Here is a 24,900-nt window from a genome sequence, read left to right on the forward strand (position 1 = left end):
TAAAAGACTCAACTAAAGCTACAGCAAGCCGGGCGTGGTGGCGCACGCTTGTAATCCCCGTGCTTGGGAGGCTGACACAGGAGGATCGTGCAGGTTCGAAGCCAGCCTCAGCTGGCTTAAGAGACCCTGTCTCCAAATAAAATATAAAATAGGTCTGGGAGTGTAGCCCAGAGGTAGAGGGCCCCTGGGTTCCATCCCCAGTACCACCAAAAAAAATTAAAAAAAAAATAAGGCTACAGCATACTTTATTTATTTAACTACTTATTTATTTATTTTTGAGGCACTGGGAATGGGACCCAGGGGCATTCTACCTCCGAGCTACAACTCCCAGCCCTATTTTTTATTCTTTATTTTGAAACACAAAGTTGGGTAGGGCCTCACTAAGTAGCTGAGGCTGGCTGCGAACCGGATCCTCCTGTCTTAGCCTCCCAAGTACTGGGATTATAAGCGCGCACCACCATGCCCGGCTCTACGGCATACTTTAATTTCCAGACTTTATGAATGTTTACATTAAAAATGCTGCAACATTATGATAATAAATTCCTTCAAAAAACATGCAACTCTCAGTGATCTTGAAAATTATTCTGTAGTCTGAAATCTTGCCAAAATATTAACAACCCATTCCGTTCTGAGGGAAAACTATTAGTAAGATTGACTTCCATCTTCAAACTTTTTTTTTTTTTTAAGTGCCAAAGCAGAAGAGATGTTGAAAGCTGAAAGGGAAGACAGAATCCAAACAAAGAAAAGCGAAATGGTTATTTACTAAGAATCGCAAATGCTCATTTTCTGGGTACACCACAAACTTCTGTTCTCTGCTGCGGGACTTGACGTACTCCATGAAGACATGATAATGACGGCTCATACTTTTTGTTTATCAGAATAAACCCGAGTGTTTCTCTCCCAGCTCTCAGGGAAAAGGAAGACTTCACTGATTTTTTTTTTTTTTTTTAGTACTGGGGATGGAACCCAGGGGCTTTCTACCTCTGAGCTCCATCCCCAGTCCTATTTTTCATTCTTTATTTTGAAACAGGGTCTCACTGAGTTGCAGAGGGCCTAAGTAGCTGAAGCTGGCTGTGAACCTCGATCCTCCTGTCTCAGCCTCCCGAATGCTGGGATTACAAGTGTGCGCCACCACGCCCGGCTGACTTTACTGATTTTTATGGGGAAGAAAAGGGGGTAAAGAAAACCCTTGTTAAGGGCAAGCTCGCCTGCCCTTTGATCTGTTCTGTGGTTGAAACGCTCCCCCCCCCATTGATGGGCCTGAGATTTTTGTGTTAGGGACCTTCGAAGTGACATCATCCGAGACTCCTGCTTCCCGTCTGGTGGAACAGTTTACAATAACAGACACACGCCAGACTTGAATGAATTACCCTTCCGGGAACCTGCCGGCCTGTTGGGGTCATTCAGCTCTTCAAACAGTCCTGTTTCTAGAATTTCTTCCTGCCATGCGACGGGGACAGCACCGGTGGCGAATCTTTGGAAGAACTTGTGATCTTTGTCATCGAACTCCACCCCTCGAACCTCAGAGAAATCTTCTATGTCAGCGATGTCCTTGGCGTAAACCACCAAAGGGTCCGGCACGAATGGGGGCTCCACGAGGCCCGCTTCCAGGCGGGGGAAGTTGATGGTTTTGAAGAATGGGTGTTTCCTGGGATCGTCAGACTTTTCTCTGCGAAGAAACAGGTGATCCATACAAACTCGATGAATCATGCAAAGCGTGTAGCGACTTTTTTCTCTTCGTTTTATTTATTTTTTTATTGTTTAGTGGCACGGGATCGAACCTAAGGGCATTCTACCTCTGAATCACACCCCTTGCCCTAATTTATTTTTAATCTTGAAACCGTTTCTTGCTAAGTTGCTGAGGCTGGCCTTGAACCTATAACCTTCCTGTCTCAGCCTCCCAAGTACCTGGATTACAGGCTTGTACCACCATGCTGAGTACCTTCTTACCCTTTCCTTCTCCTTCCTTTCTTCCTTCTTTCCTTTTCATTTTTTTTGGGGGGGATATGGTACTGGAGGTTGAACCCAGGGGCATTTTACCTCCAAGCTATACCTCCACCCCGATTTTCTTATTTGAAAACAGGGTCTTGCTAGGTTGATGAGAGTCTCACTTCTTGCTGAGGCTGTCCTTGAACCTGTGATGTACCTACCTCAGTGTCCCAAGTACTGAGATTGTGAGCATGTGCCACCACACTAGCAGTTCTTTTTATTTTGAAACAGGGTCTGGCTAGGTTGCTGTGGTTGTCTTTGAACCTGTGATCCTCCCATCTCAACTTCCCAAGTACTAGGATTACAGGTGTGAGTCACCATGCCTGGGAACTGTATCATTTTAATTGCAAAGACAATGTGTGTGTGTGTGTGTGTGTGTGTGTGTGTGTGTGTGTGTGGTGCTGGAGGGATTGACCCAGAGACATTCTAACTCTGTGTGTGTGTGTGTGTGTGTGTGTGTGTGTGTGTGGTGCTGGAGGGATTGACCCAGAGACATTCTAACTCTGTGTGTGTGTGTGTGTGTGTGTGTGTGTGTGTGTGTGTGTGTGGTGCTGGAGGGATTGACCCAGAGACATTCTAACTCTGTGTGTGTGTGTGTGTGTGTGTGTGTGTGTGTGTGTGTGTGTGGTGCTGGAGGGATTGACCCAGAGACATTCTAACTCTGTGTGTGTGTGTGTGTGTGTGTGTGTGTGTGTGGTGCTGGAGGGATTGACCCAGGGACATTCTAACACTGTGTGTGTGTGTGTGTGTGTGTGTGTGTGTGTGTGTGTGTGTGTGGTGCTGGAGGGATTGACCCAGGGACATTCTAACTCTGTGTGTGTGTGTGTGTGGGGGTGCTGGAGGGATTGACCCAGGAACATTCTAACTCTGAGCTATACCCCCCAAATCGATCCTATTTTATTTTTTATTTGGAAAGAGAGTCTCCCTAAATTGATATGAGCCTCACTGAGTTGCTGAGGCTGACTTTGAACCTGTGATCCTCCTGTCTCCACCTACCAAGTACTGGGATTACAGGAGTGGGTCACCATGCCCTGCACAAAGACAATTTATTTTTTATTTTTTTTAACTTTTTGTGGTACTGGGGTTGAAACCCAGGGGCCTTCTACCTCCAGGCTATACTCCCACAACTATTTTATATTTTATTTGGAAACAGGGCCTCACTAAGTTGCTGAAAGTCTCACTAAGTAGCTGACACTGGCTTCAAACATGCTTGATCCTCCTGTCTCAGCCTCCCAAGTACCGGGATTACAAGCGTGCGCCACCATGCCCGGTTCACAATCATTAAATTATGATGAAACCTTCCATTCCTGTGCTAGGAAGTATTCCAGAATCTTGCATAGAAAGAAGGAAAAAGTATGTTCCCAAGTGTGTACAACCTTTTGTATTAGGTATCTGTTGAGTGTTACAAATTGCCCTCAAATTTAATGGTCTAAAACAATGAACATAGCTGGGAATGGTGGGGCACGCTTGTAATCCCAGCATTAGGGAGGCTGAGACCAGAGGATCGCGGTTTGCAGACAGCCTCAGCTACTTAGGACCTCTGCAACTCAGTGAGACCCTGTTTCAAAATGAAGAATAAAAAATTTGGCAGGGGGTGTAGCTCAGAGGTTGAATGCCTCTGGGTTCCATCCCCAGACCCACAACAAAAACAACAACAACAACAACAACAACAACAACAACAACAACAACAAAAACAACAAAAAAATATAGCCAGGTGTTGCTTGTAATCCCAGTATTTAGGAGGCTGAGACAGGAGGATTGCACAGGTTTGAAGCCAGCCTCAGCTATTAAGTGAGGCTCTCAACAACTTAGTAAGACCCTGTTTCCAAATAAAATATAAAAAAATATGTCTGGGAGTATAGCCTGGAGGTAGAAAAGCCCCTGGGTTCCATTCCCAGTACTACAAAACAAAAACAAAAACAAAAACAAAAACAAAAAACAGAAAAAAACCAATGAATGTTTAGTATTTATTATCTCTGTTTCTTTTTTCTTTTTTGGTGGTACTAGAGATTGAACTCGGGGCCATTCTACCTCTGAGCTGCACCGTTAGCCCTATTTTTATTCTTTATTTCGAAACAGGGTTTCACTAAATTGTGGAGGGCTTCGCTAAGTAGAAGAGGCTGGCCTCGAACCCGGATCCTCCTGTCACCGCCTCCCAACCACACCGGGCTATTAACTCAGTTTCTGTGAGTAAAGAATGCAGACATGTGAGGTAGGGGGCATATGCCTGGAAGGTCTCTGGGTTCAATTCCCAGTTATTAAATAAATAAATAAATAAATAAATAAATTATCTTCAGAGATACTAAAGGCAGCCGGGAGGGGCCTGGGACTCTGTACAGGTGTTGGCCTTGGCTTGGCAGGACAGCACTGCATATGGCAAACATTATTCCATTTGAGTGAATTTTTTTTTTTTTTTTGCAATACTGGAGATGGAACCCAGGGGCATTCTACCTCTGAGCTATACCCCCAGCCCTAATTTTTAATCTTTATTTTGAAACAGGGTCTCACTGAGTTGCAAAGGGTCTAAGTAGTAGCTGAGGTACTTGAACCACGATCCTCCTGTCTCAGCTTCCCAAATGCTGGGATTACAAGTGTGTGTCACCATGCCTGGCTTTAAAAAAAAAAAAAAAAAAAAAAATATATATATATATATATATATATATATATATATATATATATAGTCTTGGAGAGTGTTTCATATCCAGTACTTAGTGTGGGAAAGCACGGGACACACTTAACCATATGAAATGCAAATATTACATATCGAAGTCAACCACTAAGCCGAGCAAGGGAGGGAGGGAAGGGGAGGGAATGGGGTGGGAATTGGGTAGGGGTTAAGTCAGTGATGTGTGCATGTTTGTACACACAAGTTTTTTTTTACCCCAATATGATGTATGACTATAATGCACCAATAAAAATTAAAAAAAAGAAATGCAAATATTAGAAACATAGGAACCCTTCATTTCAAGACTGGCCACCAAGCCAAAGCGCCCCAGCAGCGGGCGGTGCGGCCCGGGAGGCGCCCCGTGGTGGCCGTGTACCTGCTTCCTAAGCGATGCTCGGGCTTCTTGGCCAGGAGGAGTGTGCAGATGTCTCTGGCTTCCTCCGTGAAGTTAGCATGCTGGAAGACCACCTCCTCCTGGAGGGTTCTCTGCTTCAGATCCTCTCTGCTGACCTTTTCCTTGTAGTCTCTGAATGGCGTTCGCCCAGCCACCATTTCGTAGATGCTGCACCCCATAGCAAACCAGTCCACGGGGTAGGAGTAGCTCACCTCTTCCATCAGGATCTCGGGGGCCATGTATCCACTGGTTCCCGCCTGGAAGTACAAAGAGCCGAGGGAAAGTGCTAAAGAGAGTGGGGAGACCCTTGGCTGCTACCCCATTTCCATCGCCCTTGCTTGCCTTGTTAAGGGAACCTTAATTTGTTCGGCAGGGCAATACGTCTAGCCCATTCTCTCACGCTGCACAGCAGCTTCTGGCACAGCCACGGGAGTCCATGTAGCCCACTTGGCCAATAGGACGTGAAGAACTGTTGGCTGGCGTCATTGCGTTTTTTATTTTTGCAGTACTGGGGATGGAACCCAGGGGCATTGTACCTCCAAGCTACATCCCCAGCCATATTTTTTATTCTTTTTCTTTTCTTTTTTTTGCGGGTCTGGGGATGGAAGCCAGGGACATTTGACCTCTGAGCTACACCCCCTGCCCTATTTTTTATTCTTTATTTTGAAACTAAGTCTCACTGAGCTGCAAAGGGCCTCACTAAGTAGCTGAGGCTGTCCACGAACCGCGATCCTCCGGTCTCAGCTTCCCAAATGCTGGGATTACAAGCATGTGCCACCACGCCCGGCTTTTATTCTTTTTATTTTCTAAACAGAGTCTAACTAAGTTGCGGAGGCCTTACTAAGTTGTTAAGGCTGGCCTTGAACCTGCGATCCTCCTGTTTCAGTCTCCCAAGTACTGGGATTATATGCGTGTGCCAGGACACCCGGCTAACTGGAGCCATTATAAGAGTGACAGATGTGGCCGCTCACTAAGCTAGGCTATCATCTTATCATCCCATCTTTGTGTGTGGTTGTGGCGTAGGGGTCAAACCAAGGCCATTACTCATGCTAGGCAAACTCTCTACCAGTGAGCTACACACACACACACACACACACACACACACACACACACACGCAACCCTGTCATTACCAAATCTTTAAGATGAGGGTTCAAATGGAAGTCACCAAGATTTCCTAAGCTCCTGCTTCTTTCAATCTCTTTTTTATTTTATTCGAAGACAATAGAGAAGCAGGGCATGGTGGTACATGCCAGCAGTCCCAGTACTTGGGTAGCTAAGACAAGAGAATTACAGGTTCATGAGCAACCTCAGCCTCTGAGTGCGGCCCTCCACAGCTTAGTGAGACCCAGATCAGAAAACAACAACAACAAAAATAAAACAAAAATAAGCCGGGCGTGGTGGCGCACGCTTGCAATCCCAGCGTTCAGGAGGCTGAGACAGGAGGATCATAGTTCGCGGACAGCCTCAGCTACTTAGTGAGGCCCTTTGCAACTCAGTGAGACCCTGTTTCAAAATAAAGAATAAAAAATAGGACTGGAGGTGTAGCTCAGAGGCAGAATGTCCCTGGGTTCAAACCCCAGCTCCACAAAAAAATATAAAGTAAAAAAATAAAAAATCGGGCTGGAGGTGTAACTTTTGGTGGTGCTGGGTTCAATCCCCAGCACCACCAAAAAATAAAAAATAAACAAACAAACAAAGTTCCAGGATCTCACCTAAAATTTTATTTAATGTACATCACTATATATGTGTATGTGTGTGTGTGTGCGTGTGTGTGTGTGCATTTGTGTATAGTCAGCACATCTCATGGACAATATAGCAAATGATTAGAGTTAATGCACACACACACACACACATACACACACACACACACACTGTAAACTATTTCATCAGTATTATCAGTATTGACTACATTTATATTGTTGAATAACCAGTCTCCAGAATTCTTTTCATCTGAAACTGTGCACCCATTAAACACACGCTTCCTGTTTCCGTCTCCCCAGCCCTTTTACTTTCTGTTCCTGTTTACTTTCTGTCCTGTTCCTGTGCATCTGAAGGCTCTCGTACCACGTGACCTCTCGTGATGTCTTGTAAGTGGAATCATGTGGTTTCTTTCTTTTTGCAACTGCATGTGATTTTCCTTTTTCTTTTCCTTTTTCTTTTTCTTTTTTTTTTTTTTTTTTGGTGATCCTAGCCATGGAACCTAGGGCCTCTCACATGCCAGGCAAGGACTCTGCCGCAGGGCTCCACCCCCAGTCTGACTGCATGTGATTTTAATACAGTCATTCATTCAACTAATATTTAATGGATTCCTACAACACATATTGTAAACATAAAGTATGTATTTATATTTTAACAGTTCTCACAAAAACGGTAATTACTTTTGGTAGAAGCACAATGAATAACGCCTAGAGTGATTAAAAATATAAACAGAAGGTACCCTACAATGACCACAGGCTTCTATTTTTTTTTTTTCTTTCTTTTTCTTTTTTTTTTTTTTTTTTCTTCAGTGCTGGGGATGGAGCCCAGGGGCATTCTACCTCTGAGTTCTACCCCCAGCCCGATTTTTTATTCTTTATTTTGAAACAGGGTCTCACTGAGTTGCAAAAGGCACCACTAAGAGTAACTGAGGCTGTCACAAGTTTTCTGCTAATGATTTGAGTTATTCTTTTTATGTGTTAATAGAAGCTGGTTAGCTGGGCATGGTGGTGCACGCTTGTAATCTCAACGTCTGGGAAGCTGAGATGAGGATCGCGGTTCGTGGACAGCCTCAGCTACTTAGTGAGGCCCTTCACAACTTAGTGAGACCCTGTTTCAAAATAAAGAATAAAAAAAACATAAGCCAGGCATGACAACACATGCTTGTAATCCCAGCATTTGAGAGGCGGACACAGGAGGATCCTGGTTTCCGGGCAGCTTTAGCTACTTAGTGAGGCCCTGTTTGTAACTCAGTGAGATCCTGTTTCAAAATAAAGAATAAAAAATCAGGCTGGGGGTGTTGCTCGGAGGTAGAATGCCAGCCTCTATTCCATCCCCAGTACCGCAAAACAAAACAAAACAAAACAAAAAATTGGCAAGCCTGGGGTGGTGGGCATGCCTGTAATCCCAAAACTTGGGAGGCCAAGACAGGAGGATTGCAATTCAAAGCTAGCTTCAGCAATTTTGTGAGGCTCTCAGCAACTTAGCAAAATCCTTTTTTGCAGTTCTGGGTATGGAACCCTGGGGCATTCCCTGGGTACTAGACCCTTCAGATGCACAGGAACGGGACAGAAAGTAAACAGGAACAGAAAGTAAAAGGGCTGGGGAGACGGAAACAGGAAGTGTGTGTTTAATGGGTGCAGTTTCAGGCTAGACCTCCTGCCCTATTTTGTTATTCTTTATTTTGAAACAGGGTCCACTAAGTCGCAGAGGGCCTCACTAAGTAGCTGGGGCTGTCCGTGAACCGCGATACTCTGGTCTCAGCCTCCTGAATTCTGGGATTATAAGCGTGCGCCACCACACCCAGCTGTGAAATCTTATTTCCAAATAAAAAATAAAATACGGCTAAGGGTTGTAACTTGGAGAAAGAATGCCCATGGCTCAATCCCCAGTACAAAAAAAAAATTATTGTCAGAGGTGTGGAAAACAGACAAATGTTCTCTACAAACTGAGATTTTTAGGAAAGCAATCTAAAGCAATGGGAAATGCTTTGAACAGCTGTTGAACTCTCCCTGTCCCAGCTCTGAGGCATGTATCAAGCCAAAGAAATAACTAGAAGAAAGAAAAAGGAATCATCTATGTTGATGATCAAAACATCAGTATTCATAATGTTCATAAACTGGAACCCCGCCCCAAGCTCATCTATAAAGACAACAAACCAATCTCTCAGATCATTTATATATGTCCTGGACATCACACACTGATTAGAACGACACATTTCAGTCCATCACAAAAGGTCGAACCAAGTCCAGCGTGGTGGGCCACACTTGTAATCCCAGTATTTGAGAGTTTGAGACATGAGGATCACAGGTTCAAAGCCAGACACAGCAATTTAGAGAGGCCTTCAGAAACCTCGTAAGACCCAAATAATTAAAATTAGCTAGGGGTGTAACTTGGAGGTAGAATGCCTCCGGATTGAATCCCCAGTACAATAGAATTTAAAAAAAAAAAGGTCAAGCCAGGTGTGGTGGCCCATGCCCACAATGCCAGTACTTGGGAGGCTGAGACAGGAGTATTGCAGGTTCAAGGCCAGCCTCAGCAACTGAACAAGGTCCTCAGTAACTCAATGAGACCCTGTTTCAAAATTAAAATACTAAAAAAATAGGGCTGGGGGCGTGGCTTGGGGGCAGATACTCCTGGCTTTAATTCCCAGTAACACACACATACACACACACACACACACACACTCACATATACTCACACTCACACACATACATACATACACACACACACTCACATATACTCACACACATACATACGCACACACTCACACTCACACACACATACACTCACACACACACTCACACACATACATACACTCACACACACACTCACACAATACATACATACACTCACACACACATACACACACTCACATATACTCACACACACTCACACACACACTTACATACTCACACACATACATACACTAACACACACACTCACACACACATACATACACTCACACACACTCACACACACAAACACACACAAGATGGAAACAAATTTTACTGTTCATTAAGTAATTTTCTTCCTGTGTCATTACTTAAATATATTTTTATGGGCACAGTAGATATGATGATGTATGAATATAAAATTTCATGGATAATTTCTAAATGGTCCAAGCACAAACGGAGGGCAATTGTCCTGACCAAGAAAATTCTGGAAGTGACTAGGGTCTCTCAGGCCGGGCAAGAGTCAACACTGCAATTTTCATCGAAGCTGGTGTATAATTTAGGCGGCCATGTGTTCTAGTTTGCCTGGGCGGCCCTGGCTCCCTCCATCCTGGAGTCAGCCCGGTTTTGCATTTGTCCAAAAAGGTCCCATAGGCGTCTCTGAGGCTCAGGGTGGCCCCCTTCATCCCTGTACCCAGACCCGGGCATCTCCACAGGGGCGCTCGCCGCATCACAACAGAACATTTTTTTATTTTTTATTTTTTGGTGGTACTGGGGTTTCTGGAAGCCCTTCTATATCCGGGCTACACTTGCAGACCTATTTTTTTTTATTTTTGGAAACAGGGTCTCTTAAACCAGCAAGGCTGGCTTCGAACCTGTGCGATCCTCCTGTCTCCGCCTCCCAAGCCCGGGGATTACAAGTGTGCGCCACCATGCCCGGCTTATTTATTTATTTATTTATTTTTGCAGTAATGGGGATGGAACCCAGAGACATTCTACCTTCGAGTTACACCCACAGCCCTATTTTTTGTTCATTATTTTGAAACAGTGTCTCACTGAGTTGCAAAAGGCTTAAGTAACTGAGGCTGTCTGCGAACCGTGATCCTCCTGTCTCAGCCTCCCGAAAGCTGGGATTATAAGTGTGTATCACTGTGCCGGCTGGCAAACATTTATTAAGTCATAGCCTGCAATGAGTTCCAGGGACATGTAGACATACAAGGCTTGGCCCCCGCCCTTGAGGACTTAGAGATTGGTGGAGCCAGGTCAGAAGGCTAATTTAATAGAGTAAGCTGGGGTGGTGGTGTACGCTTGTAATCCCAGCATTTGGGAGGCTGAGACAGAGGGATCGCGGTTCGAGGCCAGCCTCAGCTACTGAGTGAGGCCCTTTGCAACTCAGTGAGACCCTGTTTCCAAATTATAACTTAAAAAAATAGAGGTAGAGGCTGGGCGTGGTGGCGCACGCTTGTAATCCCCGCTCTTGGGAGGCTGAGACAGGAGGATCGCGCAGGTTCGAACCCAGCCTCAGCTACTTAGTGAGGCTCTCAGCAACTTAGTGAGACCCTGTTTCCAAATAAAATATAAAAAAGGTCTGGGAGTATAGCCCGGAGGTAGAAAGCCTCTGGGTTCCACCCCCAGGACCACCAAAAAATAAATAAATAAATAAATAAAATAGAGGTAGAATGCCCCTGGGTTCCGTCACCATTACCACACATACACACACACAGAAAATAGAGTAAGGATGAAATCAGAGGATGAAACAAAGTGTGTGTGTGTGTGTGTGTGTGTGTGTGTGAATGTGAGTGTGTGTGTGTGTTAGAATATTTCCTAGCCAGCTGTGGTGGCGCACGCTTATAATCCCAGCATTTGGGAGGCTGAGAAAGGAGGAGGATCGCAGTTCGCAAACAGTCTCAGCTACTTAGTGAGGCCCTCTGTAATTTATTGAGACCCTGTTCCAAAATTTAAAAATAAAATATTTTACTCCATTAAGATGTACAACTATAGCCAGGCATGGTGGCGCACGCTTGTAATCCCCGCGCTTGGGAGGCTGAGACAGGAGGATCTCACAGGTTCGAAGCCAGCCTCAGCTACTGAGTGAGGCTCTCAGCAACTTAGCGAGACCCCTTTTCTAAATAAATATAAAATAGGTCTGGAGGTATAGCCCGGAGGTAGAAAGCCTCTGGGTTCCACCCCCAGTACCACCAAAAGAAAAAGAAAAAAGATGTACAACTATAATGCACCAATTTAAAAAAAGGTGCATCTGATTTTGTCATAAAAATAAAGGAATATAAAAACAAATAAAATAGGGGCTAGGGTGTAGCTCAGAGGTAGATGCCCCTGGGTTCAATCCCCAGTACAACGCACACAGAAAAATTATAGCCCAATAAAGCTATTAAGAGAGTCAGTGCTAAACTCTAGGTCCTGTATTTCATGGGCACTTGCTGTGGAATTCTTTCACCTCTGTTCTCTGCTTGAGATTTTTGATAACAGAATGCAGAGGGCAAGAAACGAGCGAGGGAGAGGAGTGAGCTGGGCTGGCACCTGGCTGGCCGGGCACAGGGAGGAGCTGCCGTGGAGGGGAACCTGACTGCCTGGGTTCCCATCTTCTGAGTCAAAGATTTACTCAAACAGCTAACTTTGTATTTCCAGATACCTATCATTGTCGTTAGTGGCCGCCGAGAAAGAGAGAGAGAGAGAGAGAGAGAGAGAGAGAGAGAGAGAGAGAGAGAGAGGAGAAGGGAGAGGGGAGAGGGGAGAGGGGAGAGGGGAGAGGGGAGAGAGGAGAGAGGAGAGAGGAGAGAGAGGAGAGAAAAGAGAGGGAGAGAGAGAGGAGAGAGAGAGGAGAGAGGGAGAATGAATTAAAAAGGAGGAGGAGAAGGAAGAACAAGAACAAAAACAAGAAGAACAAAAAGAGGAGAAGGGAAGAGAAGAAAAAGGAGAGGAGAGAGGAGAGGCGGGATGGGATCCTGGGAGTCAGGAGAGGCTTGTGGCCAGGACTCCAACCTCATAAAATTTCTCAGTCATGTACCCTGGTGCGCACTCATTCCATCCAAGCTGCTGAATATGAGCTGGCCCTCCATCCAGAAACCCGTGGCTGTCTGTATTAGGAAATTTTCTCACTGTTTTTTTTTTTTTTTTTCCCTTTTCGGTACTGGGGATGGAACCCAGGGCATTCTACCTCTGAGTTGCACCCTCAGCCCTATTTTTTATTCTTTCTTTCTTTTTCTTTTTTCTTTTTTTGGTGGTACTGGGGTTCCTGGAAGCCCTTCTACCTCCGGGCTACACTCCCAGACCTATTTTTACATTTTTATTTGGAAACAGGGTCTCCTAAGCCAGTGTGCGCGGCTGGCTGCGAACCTGCGCGGTCCTCTTGTCTCCGCCTCCCAAGCGTGGAGATTACAAGCATGCGCCACCACGCCTGGCTTATTTATTTATTTTTTAAACAGGGTCTCACTAAGGTGCTGAGAGCCTTGCTATGTTGCTGAGGCTAACTGCAAACTTGGAATCCTCCTGTTTCAGCCACCCAAATATTGGGTTTACTGGCAGGTGCCACTGTGGCCACCTCTTCCCATTTTTTGGAAATCCTAAATTTATTCTTTAAGTTTGTTACCTTTTGCTCCTATTTTATCCTCCTTTATCTTTGTTTTCTTTGGGGAAGGAAATATGTGTGTGGGATTCCTCTATTTTTTCTCCAACTTTTCTATTTTTTGGGGGGGAGGTTATGGGGATTGAACCCAGCAATATTTTACCAGTGAGCTACATTTCCAGCCATTTTTCTTTCCTTTTTTTCTTTTTTTCTTTTTTCTTTTTTTGTCTTTTTGAGACAGGATGAGTCTCCCTAAATTGTAGAGACTGGTCTTAAACTTGTAATCTTTCTGTAACTGGGATTCCTGTGACTGGTAAACACATTTCTTCTTCTTCCTCTTCCTCTTCCTCTTCTTCCTTTTTTTTTTTTTTTCTTTCAGTACTAGGGATTGAACCCAGGGGTATTCTACCTCTAGGGTACCTCCTCAATCCTATTTTTTATTTTGAAACAGAGTCTCACTAAGTTGCAGAGGGCCTCACAAAGTAGCTGAGGCTGGTCAACGACCTGTGATCCTCCTGTCTCAGCCTCCCAAGTACGGAGATTACAAGCGTGCACCACCAGGCACAGCTTAAATTTTTTTTTTTTTTTTTTTTTTTTTTTTTTTTTTTTTGCGGGTCTGGGGATGAAACCCAGGGGCATTCAACCTCTGAGCTACAACCCCCTGTTTTTATTCTTTATTTTGAAACAGGGTCTCACTAAGTTATGGAGGGCCTCACTAAGTAGCTGAGGCTGTCCGTGAACTGCGATCCTCCTGTCTCAGCCTCCCAAATGGTAGGATTACAAGTGTGCGCCACCATGCCGGGCCTAAATTCTGATAATTGAATACACTCATGTAAGTACCACCCAAACCAGATACAAAATTTGTCTATTCATCTAGAAAGTCCTCTTTTGTCTCTTTCCAGCCAATTTTCCTGCCCCACTTCCAGGTAACCACTTTCTGATATCGTTACCATCCTTTTCTCTGTTTTTGAATTTCATATAAATAGAATTTATGGTAGGTACTCATTTGTGCCTGACTTATTTTTAACAAAATGTTTTTGAGATTTACACCATCCTGCAAACATCTTTGTGTATTTTTTTTAATTTCCAAATGTCTTTGATGTTCTTGTCTGAATTTCCTTGTTTTATAGTATTGTTCTTACTTCATGGATGTCTGTCTCTCTCTCTCTCTTTTTGCAGGTCTGGGGATGGAACCTAGAGGCATTTGACCTCTGATCTACATCCCCTGCCCAATTTTTTATTCTTTATTTTGAAACAGGGTCTCACAGAGTGGCAAAGGGCTTCACTAAGTAGCTGAGGCCGTCCGTGAACCGTGATCCTCCTGTCTCAGCCTCCCGAATGCTGGGATTACAAGCATGTGCCACCATGCCTGGCTACCAACCGTGTGTGTGTGTGTGTGTGTGTGTGTGTGTGTGTGTGTGGTACTGGGGGTGGAACCCAGAGCCTTTCTACCTCTGGGCTATACTCCCAGACCTATTTTATTTTTTATTTGGAAACAAGGTTTCACTAAATTGCTGAGAGCCTCACTAAATAGCTGAGGCTGGCTTTGAACCTGTGTGACCCTCCTGTCTCATCCTCCCAAGTACTGGGATTCCAACCTTGTTTTACTTTTTTTTTTTTTTTGGTGGTACTGGGGATGGAACCCAGATGCTTTCTACCTCTGGGCTATACTCCCAGACCTTTTTTATACTTTATTTGGAAACAGGGTCTCACTAAGTTGCTGAGAGCCTCGCTAAGTAGCTGAGGCTGGCTTCGAACCCGCGCGATCCTCCTGTCTCAGCCTCCCAAGCGCGGGGATTACAAGCGTGCGCCACCACGCCCGGCTTGTTTTACTTTTTCATTTTGAGACGGAGTTTCACTATGTTGTTGAGGCTGGTGTCGAACCTGCGATCTTCCTGCCTCCGCCTTTCAAGTAGCATTTCCTTCCAGGACTTACTTTCTCCATCTTAACGACTTCTCTGTCAAGTACTAAGTCCTTGGTCTTGGGCCACCCTTGCTTAGGCTTCTTCCTTGCCCGTTCTGCCCAGTGAATTCCTAATGTTCCTGAGGCGGGCTGGACTGCTCTCTACAACAAAGGTTTCTGGGACGTGGGGACCAGATTGTGAGCCACGCGCTGGATCAACCCCGTCTCCCAAGGCAGTATCCTAGACTCGCCAGGTCTCTCCGGCACTCCCCTGGTGTGGTCAAAAGCCCACGGGACGGCAGAATGCGGGGGAGCCTTAGATTCATTCCAAATAATTTTCAGGACTAAATTCACCTCTTGGTCCTTAAGACAGCAAATGTCAGCCATGAATTTTTGAAGGGCACCGCCTCCTAGCCGACTGGACGTATTTCACCGAGAACGGAATTAGAGGCTCATGCCAGACGCTAAGCACCCACATTCCATCCCAGCCTCCAGCTGAAAAAATGAGTCGCCTGCCCTCTCTGCCATTGGTCTTCTCCTGCGCGCGAGCTGCCTCCTCGGAGCGGGGTGGGAGGATCTGAGAGCGCGCCAGGCCGCGGGCAGGTCTAGCGCTGACCTCTCGCTGCTCAGCTTAACTCCTGCAGTGGCGAAGGGCCCTGCACGTCACTGTCTTCAGCATCGAAACAGTCTCAGGTCTCTCTCAGCCCATCGCCGGGGCTGAAGGGCTCGCCCCAGAGTCCGCAGCGACAGACCTCTCAATGGAGGATTTTTTTGTGTGTATAGTCAAAAAAAAATTTTTTTTCCAGTACTGGGGATGAAATCCGAGGACATTAGACCTCTGAGCTAAACCTCCCGCCCCCCCCCCTTTTTTTTTATTCTTTCTTTTTGAAACAGGGCCTCACTAAGTAGCTGAGGCTGTTCCTGAACCGCGATCCTCGGGTCTCAACCTCCCAAAGGCTGGCATTACAATCGGGTGCCACCCCGCCCGGCTTAGTCAATTTATTTTTAAATTTTGTTTGCTTTTGGTTATATGGGAGCCATCATACCCGACTAAGCAAAATTACACATTCTGAGTCTTGTAGCACCCCCAGTCAGACCTCCCAGGGTTCAGGAAACCTGGCAGTGCCTGTGCCCCTCCTCCAACATCTCCACGGGTGGCAAGAAGACCCTCTATCTAGTTCCAAGAGTTCAAGCGGACTGCCTAGTTCCATCCAAACTCTGAGGAAGGTGGGCATCTTAAGTAAGATTAAGATTCAGATCCGGAGCTAGGTATGGGGGTGCAAATCCCAGTATCTGTGAGGCTGAGACAGGAGGACAATAGGCATGAGGCCAGTCTTAGCAATTTAGCAAGAGTCTCAGCAACTTAGGGAGACGTGGTTTCAAAACAAAAAAGTAAAGCCAGGTGTGGTGGCGCACGCTTGTAATCCCAGCATTCGGGAGGCTGAGACAGGAGGATCGTGGTTCACGGACAGCCTTGGCTACTTTGCGAGGCCCTTTGCAATCATCGAGACCCTGTTTCAAAATAAAGAATAAAAAATAGGGATGGGGGTGTAATTTGGAGGTAGAATGCCCCTGGGATCAATTCTGGTATTTTTGTGTGTGTGTGTGGGGGGGGGGGCCTGGGGATGGAATCCAAGGTCATTCGACCTCCCAGCTATACCCCAACCCTATTTTTTATTCTTTATTTTGAAACCGGATCTCACTGAGTTGCAAAGTAACTAAGTAGTTGAGGCTGTCCACGAACCATGATCCGCTGGTCTCAGCCTCCCGAATGCTGGGGTTACAAGTGTGCCGGCATTTAAAAAAAAAAGCTGGGCGTGGAGGTCCACGCAGTATAATCCCAGAGCCTGGGAGGCTGAGACACGAGGATCACACAGGTTTGAAGCCAGCCTCAGCTACTTAGTGGGGCTCTCAGCAATTTAGTTGAGACCCTGTTTCTAAATAAAGTATAAAATAAGTCTGGGAGTATAGCCCAATGGTAGAAAAACCCCTGGGTTCTACCCCCAGTACCACCAAAAAAAAAAAAAAAAAAAAAAGAAACCCAGATCCCAGATCCTGGAGGGACCGGTCTAGACACCGCCTCCCTTGCTCCCGCTGTTGATTTGACCAGAGGTCTTTGCGTCTCTCGATCAGGACCCATGGGGGCGGAATGGCAGCGCCCGAGTGGGTGAACTCTGTACTGTGCCCAGTCCCAGTGTGACCCTGGACAGCAGTGGACTGTGACCCCGAACAGAAGAAGACAGGAAGGGGCGCCTGGGCAGGGCAGAGAGCACAGGTCACATCTTAACAGTTTTGCACAGCCCTGTAAAAGGCAGGCAGGTCCTCGGAGGCCAAGGTCACCGGCCAACCTCTGGCTGTCACTATAGCTGAGAAGTTGGCAGCCTGAAATTCCATCAGTGAAAGGAATGCAGGTGCCGGCAGGTGTGGCTCGCCAAGGAAGCTCTGCGAGGAAGCACGCTGGCCAGCCCCGACAGAAAAACCCCGCGGCCGCCTCTTCCCCAGCTCCTCACAAAGCAGGGCCGGTCGCCGGCACAATCCAAACAGACAGGGAATCAGAATGTCCATCTTTTGTTTGCCGTGGCAGGAGAACTGTTGAGCAGAGGGAAAAACCCAGCTGAGCTTAGCGCTGTCCGAGGCTTCCTGGGGCTCGCCGCTTCCTCCCCCTGAGGGGGCCTGGCCGCTTTGTTCTCGTTCCCAGCTGCTCCGCTGTGGCTTTAAGTGGTGGCCTTTGGAGACCTCGCAGGAATGCGGCCAGGACCCCAGGGGACTTAGCTCTCTGCCAGGGCCTCTGCCAGCCACTCTCTGCGCTCACCAGAGGGGTTTTCTGCTCTCTGACACCTCTGGGAAGACCCTACTTCCCAGAGCCCCACACAGGGGTCCAGAGAGAGATGCCCCCTGCAATGCTGACTACAGAGATACAAATCGGGGTGTGATCCCCACACGGGCGTTTGTTTGCGTGGTTGAGATCTCAGCTCTGCCCATCCTTAGCTGGTCCCCCCGGCCTGTTACTCAACCTCTCTGAGCCCCAACGTCTCTTACTGCACAGGAATGCAAGGAAGATTCAGGCCATAAGAGGGGGGTGTGGGGCCTTCCGGACGCCTGGCCCATAGAGGGTCCCCAAGAGGTCACTGCTGTCACCAAGGACAGCTACATGAGATGGGAAGCTCAGAAGCTTTTCAAAGTCCGTCGTCTTGAAAGAGAAGGCCTGGCCCCCCTCAGAAATCAACAGCGAGGACTCCCCCCCCCCTTTCTTTTATACTGGATGTTAAACCCAGAGGCACTCTACCTCCAAGCTGCATCTTCAGCCTTATTTTTATTTTAACTTTTAAAATCTTGAAACAGGGTCTCGCTAAATTGCTGATGCAGGCGTTGAACCTGTGACCCTCCCATCCCAGCTTCCCAAGTACTAGGATTATAAGCCTGCACCACCGCACTCGGCTGGACCTTTTCTCTCTGCAAATGTACCCAGCCCAGGGTAGTCCTATCGGCTACGTGGGGCGAGACAACGGCCGGTGCCTCTGCTCAGTCTCCGTTCAGCCCGAGCCCGGCTGCGCCACTGCTCGCTTAAACTGCAGCCTTTTCAGAGAACAGGCCGCTCACCTGGGCCCCAAAGAATTGCAACAGTGGAGACTGGCTGAGGGGCTGGGGCTGGTTTCTTGTTCCGCTATTTCTGGTGAACCTCTGTGGTGGCTGCCCTCTGCTGAGGACGGAACCCTGGTGCATGCTAGGCCAGCTCTCCCCCGCTGAGCCACACTCCAGCCCCTCCGCGTTTCTTAACCCTTTCACAGCCCTAATAAGCAGCCGGCATTAACCAGGCGTGGCGCAGGGGCCTGACCTGCCCATCGTGGAGAAGGCATTCTGAATGGCTGGTTGTCAACTGCCTCCAGCCCCCCAGATTGGCCCCGCCAGGGGTTCGCCTGTGCCTCTGTTCAGGCAGCAGCACGAAGTGGCTGTCTATCTCCTGGACCCTAAGGACCACAGTTGGTCGGTTGCATGTGGTCTAAGGGGATGCTCTGGGTTCCCAGCATGCATCTGTAACACATTCCTGATGTGCTACGGTCTGGTCCCTGGACTGTTATCTTACATGCCAGCCTCTTCCTGCCCCATCCTGCAGACCTCCTGGCTCTGTCTGTCCTCACTCCCACGACCTCACTGGACCGTGTTCCTGCCCACCCAGATCCCAAAGCCTCTGCTCAAGTCATTCCCTCCCTCCCTTCCCGTGGTCCTGGGGATTGAACCCAGGGCATTCCACCTCTGAGCTACATCCAGCCCTTTTTATTTATTTATTTATTTATTTTGGTGGTACTGGGGATAGAACCCAGGGGCTTTCTACCTCCAGGCTATACTCCCAGACCTATTTTATACTTTATTTGGAAACAGGGTCTCACTAAGTAGCTGAGGCTGGCTTCTAACCTGTGCAATCCCCCGTCTCAGCCTTCCAAGCGCTGGGATTACAAGCGCGCACCACCACGCCCGGCAGCCCTTTTTATTTTGAAGCAGGGTCTGGCTAAGTTGCTGAGGCTGGCCTCTCACCTGCGATCCTCCTGTCTCAGCCTCCAAGTACCTTCCATGCCTGGCCCGACCCCCCTCTCTCTGGTAATTCTTCAAGGATCATCTGTTACCTCCCTACTTTGATTTTTGTTCTGGTTCGTGGCTGAAAACTCCTTCCCCAAGGAAGGTCATAAGGACTCTCTTCCCCAGCTCCGCCGTACTACTGCTCATCATGAAGTTCTGTGGGGCTGGGGGTATAGCTCAGAGGTCGAACACGTGCCCAGCACGCCCAAGGCTCCGCCCCCCCCCAGCCCTCTTGAGCTACCTTGTCTGATAGCAGGTGATAAAAGGATCCTGCCCCACACCTAGGAGGAAGGAAGGCTGAAGAATCTGCAGGGACAGGCCTTGTTCACCGTCCCCACCCGGCTATCAGCAATAGATTGTCCTCTCTAGTCCAATCTCATCTCAGCGTGGTGTCCATGCCTCGGCCATGCCGGGGCGTGAAGTCTCCATAAACCCCAGGAGGACAGAGTTCAGATTGCTGCTGGGGAGTGGTACATGTGGAGGGGGCCCTGGAAGTGGGGTTCCAGACAGGGCGGGGAAGCCCCTGCCCTGCCCCTCCTCACTCTGCCCTTGAACCTTTGTGAAGGCCTTTAGAACAATCCAGCTAGCAGGCTCCCTGGGCTTTGTGAGGCGCTTGGGAATATTACTGAACCCAAGGAGGGGGTGCTGGGAAGCCCAGCTTATAGTGGGTCAGAAGTGCAGGTAAAATGACCTAAGGCATCTGAGGTGAGTGTGCGTGAGTATGCGTGTGTGTGTGTGTGTGTGTGTGTGTGTGTGTGTGTATGTGTGTGTGTGTGTGTTGGCGACGGGGGGTGCTGGGACTGAGTCCTCAACCTGTGGATCTGATGCTATCTCCAGGAATGTGGCGTCAGCACTGAAGTAGGGGATGCCACTGGTGTCCACTGCGGAATGGGCTGCTTGCTTGGTGTCCCGTCCTGGTAACCCGACACCCTGGTGTCTGAAGGGAGCCTTCGTTGGGTTGGGCATAAAGCTGCACACCTAGAATCCCAGTATTTGGGATGCTGAGACAGGAGGACTGCAGGTTTGAGGCCAGCCTCAGCAACTTAGCAAGACCCTGTTTCAAAATGAAAAATAAGCCAGGCATGGTGGCGCACGCTAGCCATCTCAGCATTTGGGAGGCTGAGACAGGAGGATCGTGGTTCGCAGACAGCCTCAGCTACTTAGTGAGGCCCTTTGCAACTCAATGAGACCCTGTTTCAAAATAAAGAATAAAAAATAGGACTGGAGGTGTAGCTTGGTGGTAGAATGCCCCTGGGTTCTGTCCCCAGTACTGCAAAATAAATGAATGAATGAATAAATAAGTAAATAAATAAATAAAACAAAATTATTGTCAGACCTGGGTGTGGTGGCACAAACACCTGTCGTCCCAGTACTTGGGAGGCTGAGATAGGAGGATCACAGGTTTGAGGCCAGCTTCAGCAACTTAGGAAGACCCTCAGCGACTTAACAAGACACCATATCAAAAATAAAAAATAGCCGGGCATGGTGACGCACGCTTGCAATCCCACCGTTTGGGAGGCTGAGACAAGAGGATTGAGGTTTGAGAACAGCCTCAGCTACTACGTAGTGAGGCCCTTTGCAACTCAGTGAGGCCCTGTTTCCAAAATAATAAAGAATTAAAAATAGGGCTAAGGAGCCGGGTGTGGTGGCGCACGCTTGTAATCCCCGCGCTCGGGAGGCTGAGACAGGAGGATCGCACGGGTTCGAAGCCAGCCTCAGCTACTGAGTGAGGCTCTCAGCGACTTAGTGAGACCGTTTCCAAATAAAATATAAAATAGGTCTGGGAGTGTAGCCCAGAGGTAGAAAGCCCCTGGGTTCCACCCCTAGTACCGAAAAAAAGAAAAAGAAAAAAAATAGGGCTGAGGATGTACGCCCTTGGGTTGCACCCCAGTACTGCAAAATGAATGAATGAATGAATGAATGAATGGATAAAATAAAAATAAAATCAGGCTGGGAGTGTAGCTCAGGGATAGAATCTTCTTGGGTTCAACCCCTAGTAAACCCCATACGCACACAAATTATCAGTGAAGGGCCACTGAAGCAGCCAGTCCCTTTGCTAACCCAACTCTTCTTTTCCTTATCACCCACCTACATGCCGTTTACACCTCGACTGGGTCATCCCTTCCTCCTGTCGGCCCTTCCTGATCCTGTAGCCCCACGGAACCAGGCCGGGCGGGCCACCCTCCTGCGTCCTGACTCAGAAGACTGTGACTACACTGTGTTGTGTGACGCCCACGGGCTCTTTAGCCTTTTCTGTCTCCTGCGGCCACACCATGCATTTGTTTGCCGGGTTCCCCGTTGTGGACTCAGGGCCTAAACCTGCCCCTGTGACATACCTCATGGCATAAATCATCCTTGGCGCGCCTCCCTCCCTTAACCCCACCTCTGAGCCATCACTGGTCGGTGCGTTCTGAATTCTCTCTCCAGTCAGTGCTGCCCGCGCTGCCCGCGGCGTGGCCCAAACTGCCACGCTCGCACCTGGATTACGAAGGGCCACAAGCCACCTTGATCCCTCTAATCTGGTCTTGCTTCGGCTAGGGTCAGCTTCTCAAGACAAAATCCTAAGCGCATCGCCCCCTCGGTTAAATCCTTTCAAAAGCTTTCCAAGTGCAAAACCCTTACCATGGCCTGTAATGCCAGCTCCGTCTGGCCCCTGCCACTTCTTCAGCGTTTTCTCTTGGCCCCCAAACAACAGACACTTGGTGTGCTGGTCAGCTTGTGGCTGTGACCAAAACGCCCAACAAGAGCAGCTTAGAGGAGGAGATTGAGGAGGCTCATGGTTTCAGAGGTTCGGTTCATGGTTGGCCGGCTGCAAGGCAGAGCCTTCATGGTGGCAGGTGGGAGGCAGAAAGAGAGACAGAAAGTGGCCAGGAACAGAGACAGTCCCCAAGGCCACAGCCTTGTCCCACCTCTAAATCTTGCTGTACTGGAAACCAGGCTTCAACACATGGGCCTTTGGGGGGCCACAGTCCAGATCCAAACCATAGCACCCTGGCTATTCCCGTCGCCTGCAATGCTTTCCCCGCCTGCAGTAGACGCTCCGCCTATCCATCCCCTCTTTCGGTTCGCATCCCCTAACGGTCCTGAGGATGGAGCCTTTTTTGTGTGTGTGCTGGAGATGGAGCCCAGAGGCTTTCTACCTCTGGGCTATACTCCCAGACCTATTTTCTATTTTATTTGGAAACAGGGTCTCAGTAAGTTGCTGAGAGCCTCACTAAGTAGCTGAGGCTGGCTTCAAACCCATGCGATCCTCCTGTCTCAACCATCCTCGGTACTGAAAAAAAAAAAAAAAAGATAAATTGGTACAAAGGTCAAGAAAGCCACTGCAAAGCACTAAGCCTGAATGTGGAGATGCTTCTGAGCACACGTGTGTAATCCCTGTACTTGGGAGGCTGAGACAGGAGGATCGCAGGTTCGTGGCCAGCCTCAGCCTCTAAGGCCCTGTGCCAGTTAGTGAGACCCTGTTTCAAAATAGAGAATAAAAAGTAGGTCTGGGGTTGTAGCTTGGAGTTAGAATGCCCATGGGTTCAATCCCTCATATGGCATTAAATAAAATGAAATGAAATAAGATAAAGTGAAGTCCACAGGGATGATGGAGCCTGCGCTGGCGGTTGCTACGGGCTCCCTGGCTTTCAGGGTTCTTGGCCGTCTGCTTCTCTGCCTTCATCCCCACCCCAGCCCAGTGACCGTTACCCCCGTTGGCCCCGGGGCTGTGGGTGCTCATGCCGGGGGCTGTTGAGGGCAGGCACAGGCTTCCACGGGTCCAGCTGTGGGCTGGGGCCCTGGGTGACCGTGAGCAGCTCCACTCACTCCACGAAGATCCCAGAGTCCGAGAGATCATGACACTAAACAGCAAATAAAGACACCATGACCGGCTGAAAATTGGAGCAGGGAATTTCTGATATTTAAAGAAGGGCCCAGTACTTTTGCTTTGGTCTGTGCCCTGCACATGAAGAAGCCAGGCATGGCTGGCTGGGGCCCTTGACTGCCTGTGGCCGCAGCTGCGTCCCCGCCCTGGGCTCTGCCTCTGCAGCAGGGAGCCATCTCCCAAATACATGGCCCCTTCTGGAAGCTCTTCAAGGTCGCTGGCTGGCGTTTGTAGAGATGCAAATGCCTGGACCCCGCTTCAGTTTGGGACAGCTCAAGGGGCCACCGCAACTCCAGAGCGTGCTGGGCACGTGTTCGACCTCTGACCCCTAGGACCGCCTGGGCCAGCTTCTCCTGCCTCCCGCGTGGCTGCATCTCACAAGAGTGCCGCAGGATAAACCTTCCGTGTAGAAATCTGTCTCAGCGTCCCAGGGAATCTGACCCAGGAAACCCAATCCCAAACAGCGTCCTAGCTGCTTTTGTGAGTTCAGTTCTGTCTGTCCTTCTGATGGTAAGTATTTCCCATACGGTTATCTTTCTGATCCTCACTTACGAGCCAGCTTCTCTTTTGAAAACCCCCCATGCCACCCCCATGCCACGACCTCCTAGCAAGTATCCTAACTGAAACTGCATTCACTTGAGTATGGTTTTTATTTTATTTTTTGTGTTATTGGGGATGGAACCCAGGGGCATTCTACCTCTGAGCTACACCCTCAGCCCTATTTTTTATTCTTTCTTTGAAACAAGGTCTCACTAAGTTGCGGAGGGCCTCACTAAGTAGCTGAGGCTGGCCACAAATCTGCAATCCTCCTGTCTCAGCCTTCCAAGTACAGGATTATTATTATTATTATTATTATTATTATTGATAATGGGAGTGGAACCCAGAGGCTTTCTACCTCTGGGCTATAGTGCCAGACCTATTTTATACTTTATTTGGAAACAGGGTCTAACTAAGTTTCTGAGACCCTCACTCAGTAGCTGAGGCTGGCTTCGAACCTGTGGGATCCTCCTGTCTCAGCCTCCCAAGCGCGGGGATTACAAGTGTGCGCCACCACGCCCAACTCAAGTACAGGATTATTAAGGTCGCTTAATACTCAACCAGCTTGAGTATTAAGTTTTATCTCCCCAGTAGATTGTAAATTATGTGAGGTCAGGACTCATGTCTTTTATTGTCCTCCTTCTCCTCTTCTTCCTCCTCCTCCTCCTCCTCTTCCTTCTCCTTCTCTTCCTCCTCCTCCTCCTCCTCCTCCTCCTCCTCCTCTTCCTTCTCCTTCTCTTCCTCCTCCTCCTTCTGCTTTTTCTTTTTTTCCTTATCTTTTGTTCTATCACTCAGTCCTGGCGAGAGGAAAATACTCAACAGATATATATGGAATGAAAGTCTTCTGAATAAAAGAATGCTAAAATTGCTGGGCGTGGTGGCACATGTTTGTAATCTTAGTACTTGGGAGGCTGAGACAGGAGGATCGCAGGTTAGAAGACAGCCTCAGCAACACAGTAAGACCCTGTTTCAAGATTTAAAAAGGGCTGAAGGTATACCTCAGAGGTAGAATACC

At 48.1% G+C, this 24,900-nt stretch overlaps 1 protein-coding gene across 1 annotated transcript in view; it reads right to left on the reverse strand.

Moving 5' to 3' along the window:
- Nucleotides 1-1,332: 1,332 nt before the first annotated feature.
- Nucleotides 1,333-24,900, reverse strand: part of GRK7 (G protein-coupled receptor kinase 7) — a gene marked incomplete at both ends in the record, with an annotated part of 32,372 nt that continues 8,804 nt past the window's right edge. Inside the window, 2 exons of the mRNA XM_080696814.1 lie at nt 1,333-1,669; nt 5,031-5,305. Of these exons, the coding sequence (XP_080552940.1) occupies nt 1,333-1,669; nt 5,031-5,305 (612 nt within the window). The remainder of the gene's footprint in view (nt 1,670-5,030; nt 5,306-24,900) is intronic.

This window comes from Muscardinus avellanarius (assembly GCF_963383645.1).
Source record: "Muscardinus avellanarius genome assembly, chromosome: 5".
Classification (NCBI taxonomy): domain Eukaryota; kingdom Metazoa; phylum Chordata; class Mammalia; order Rodentia; family Gliridae; genus Muscardinus; species Muscardinus avellanarius.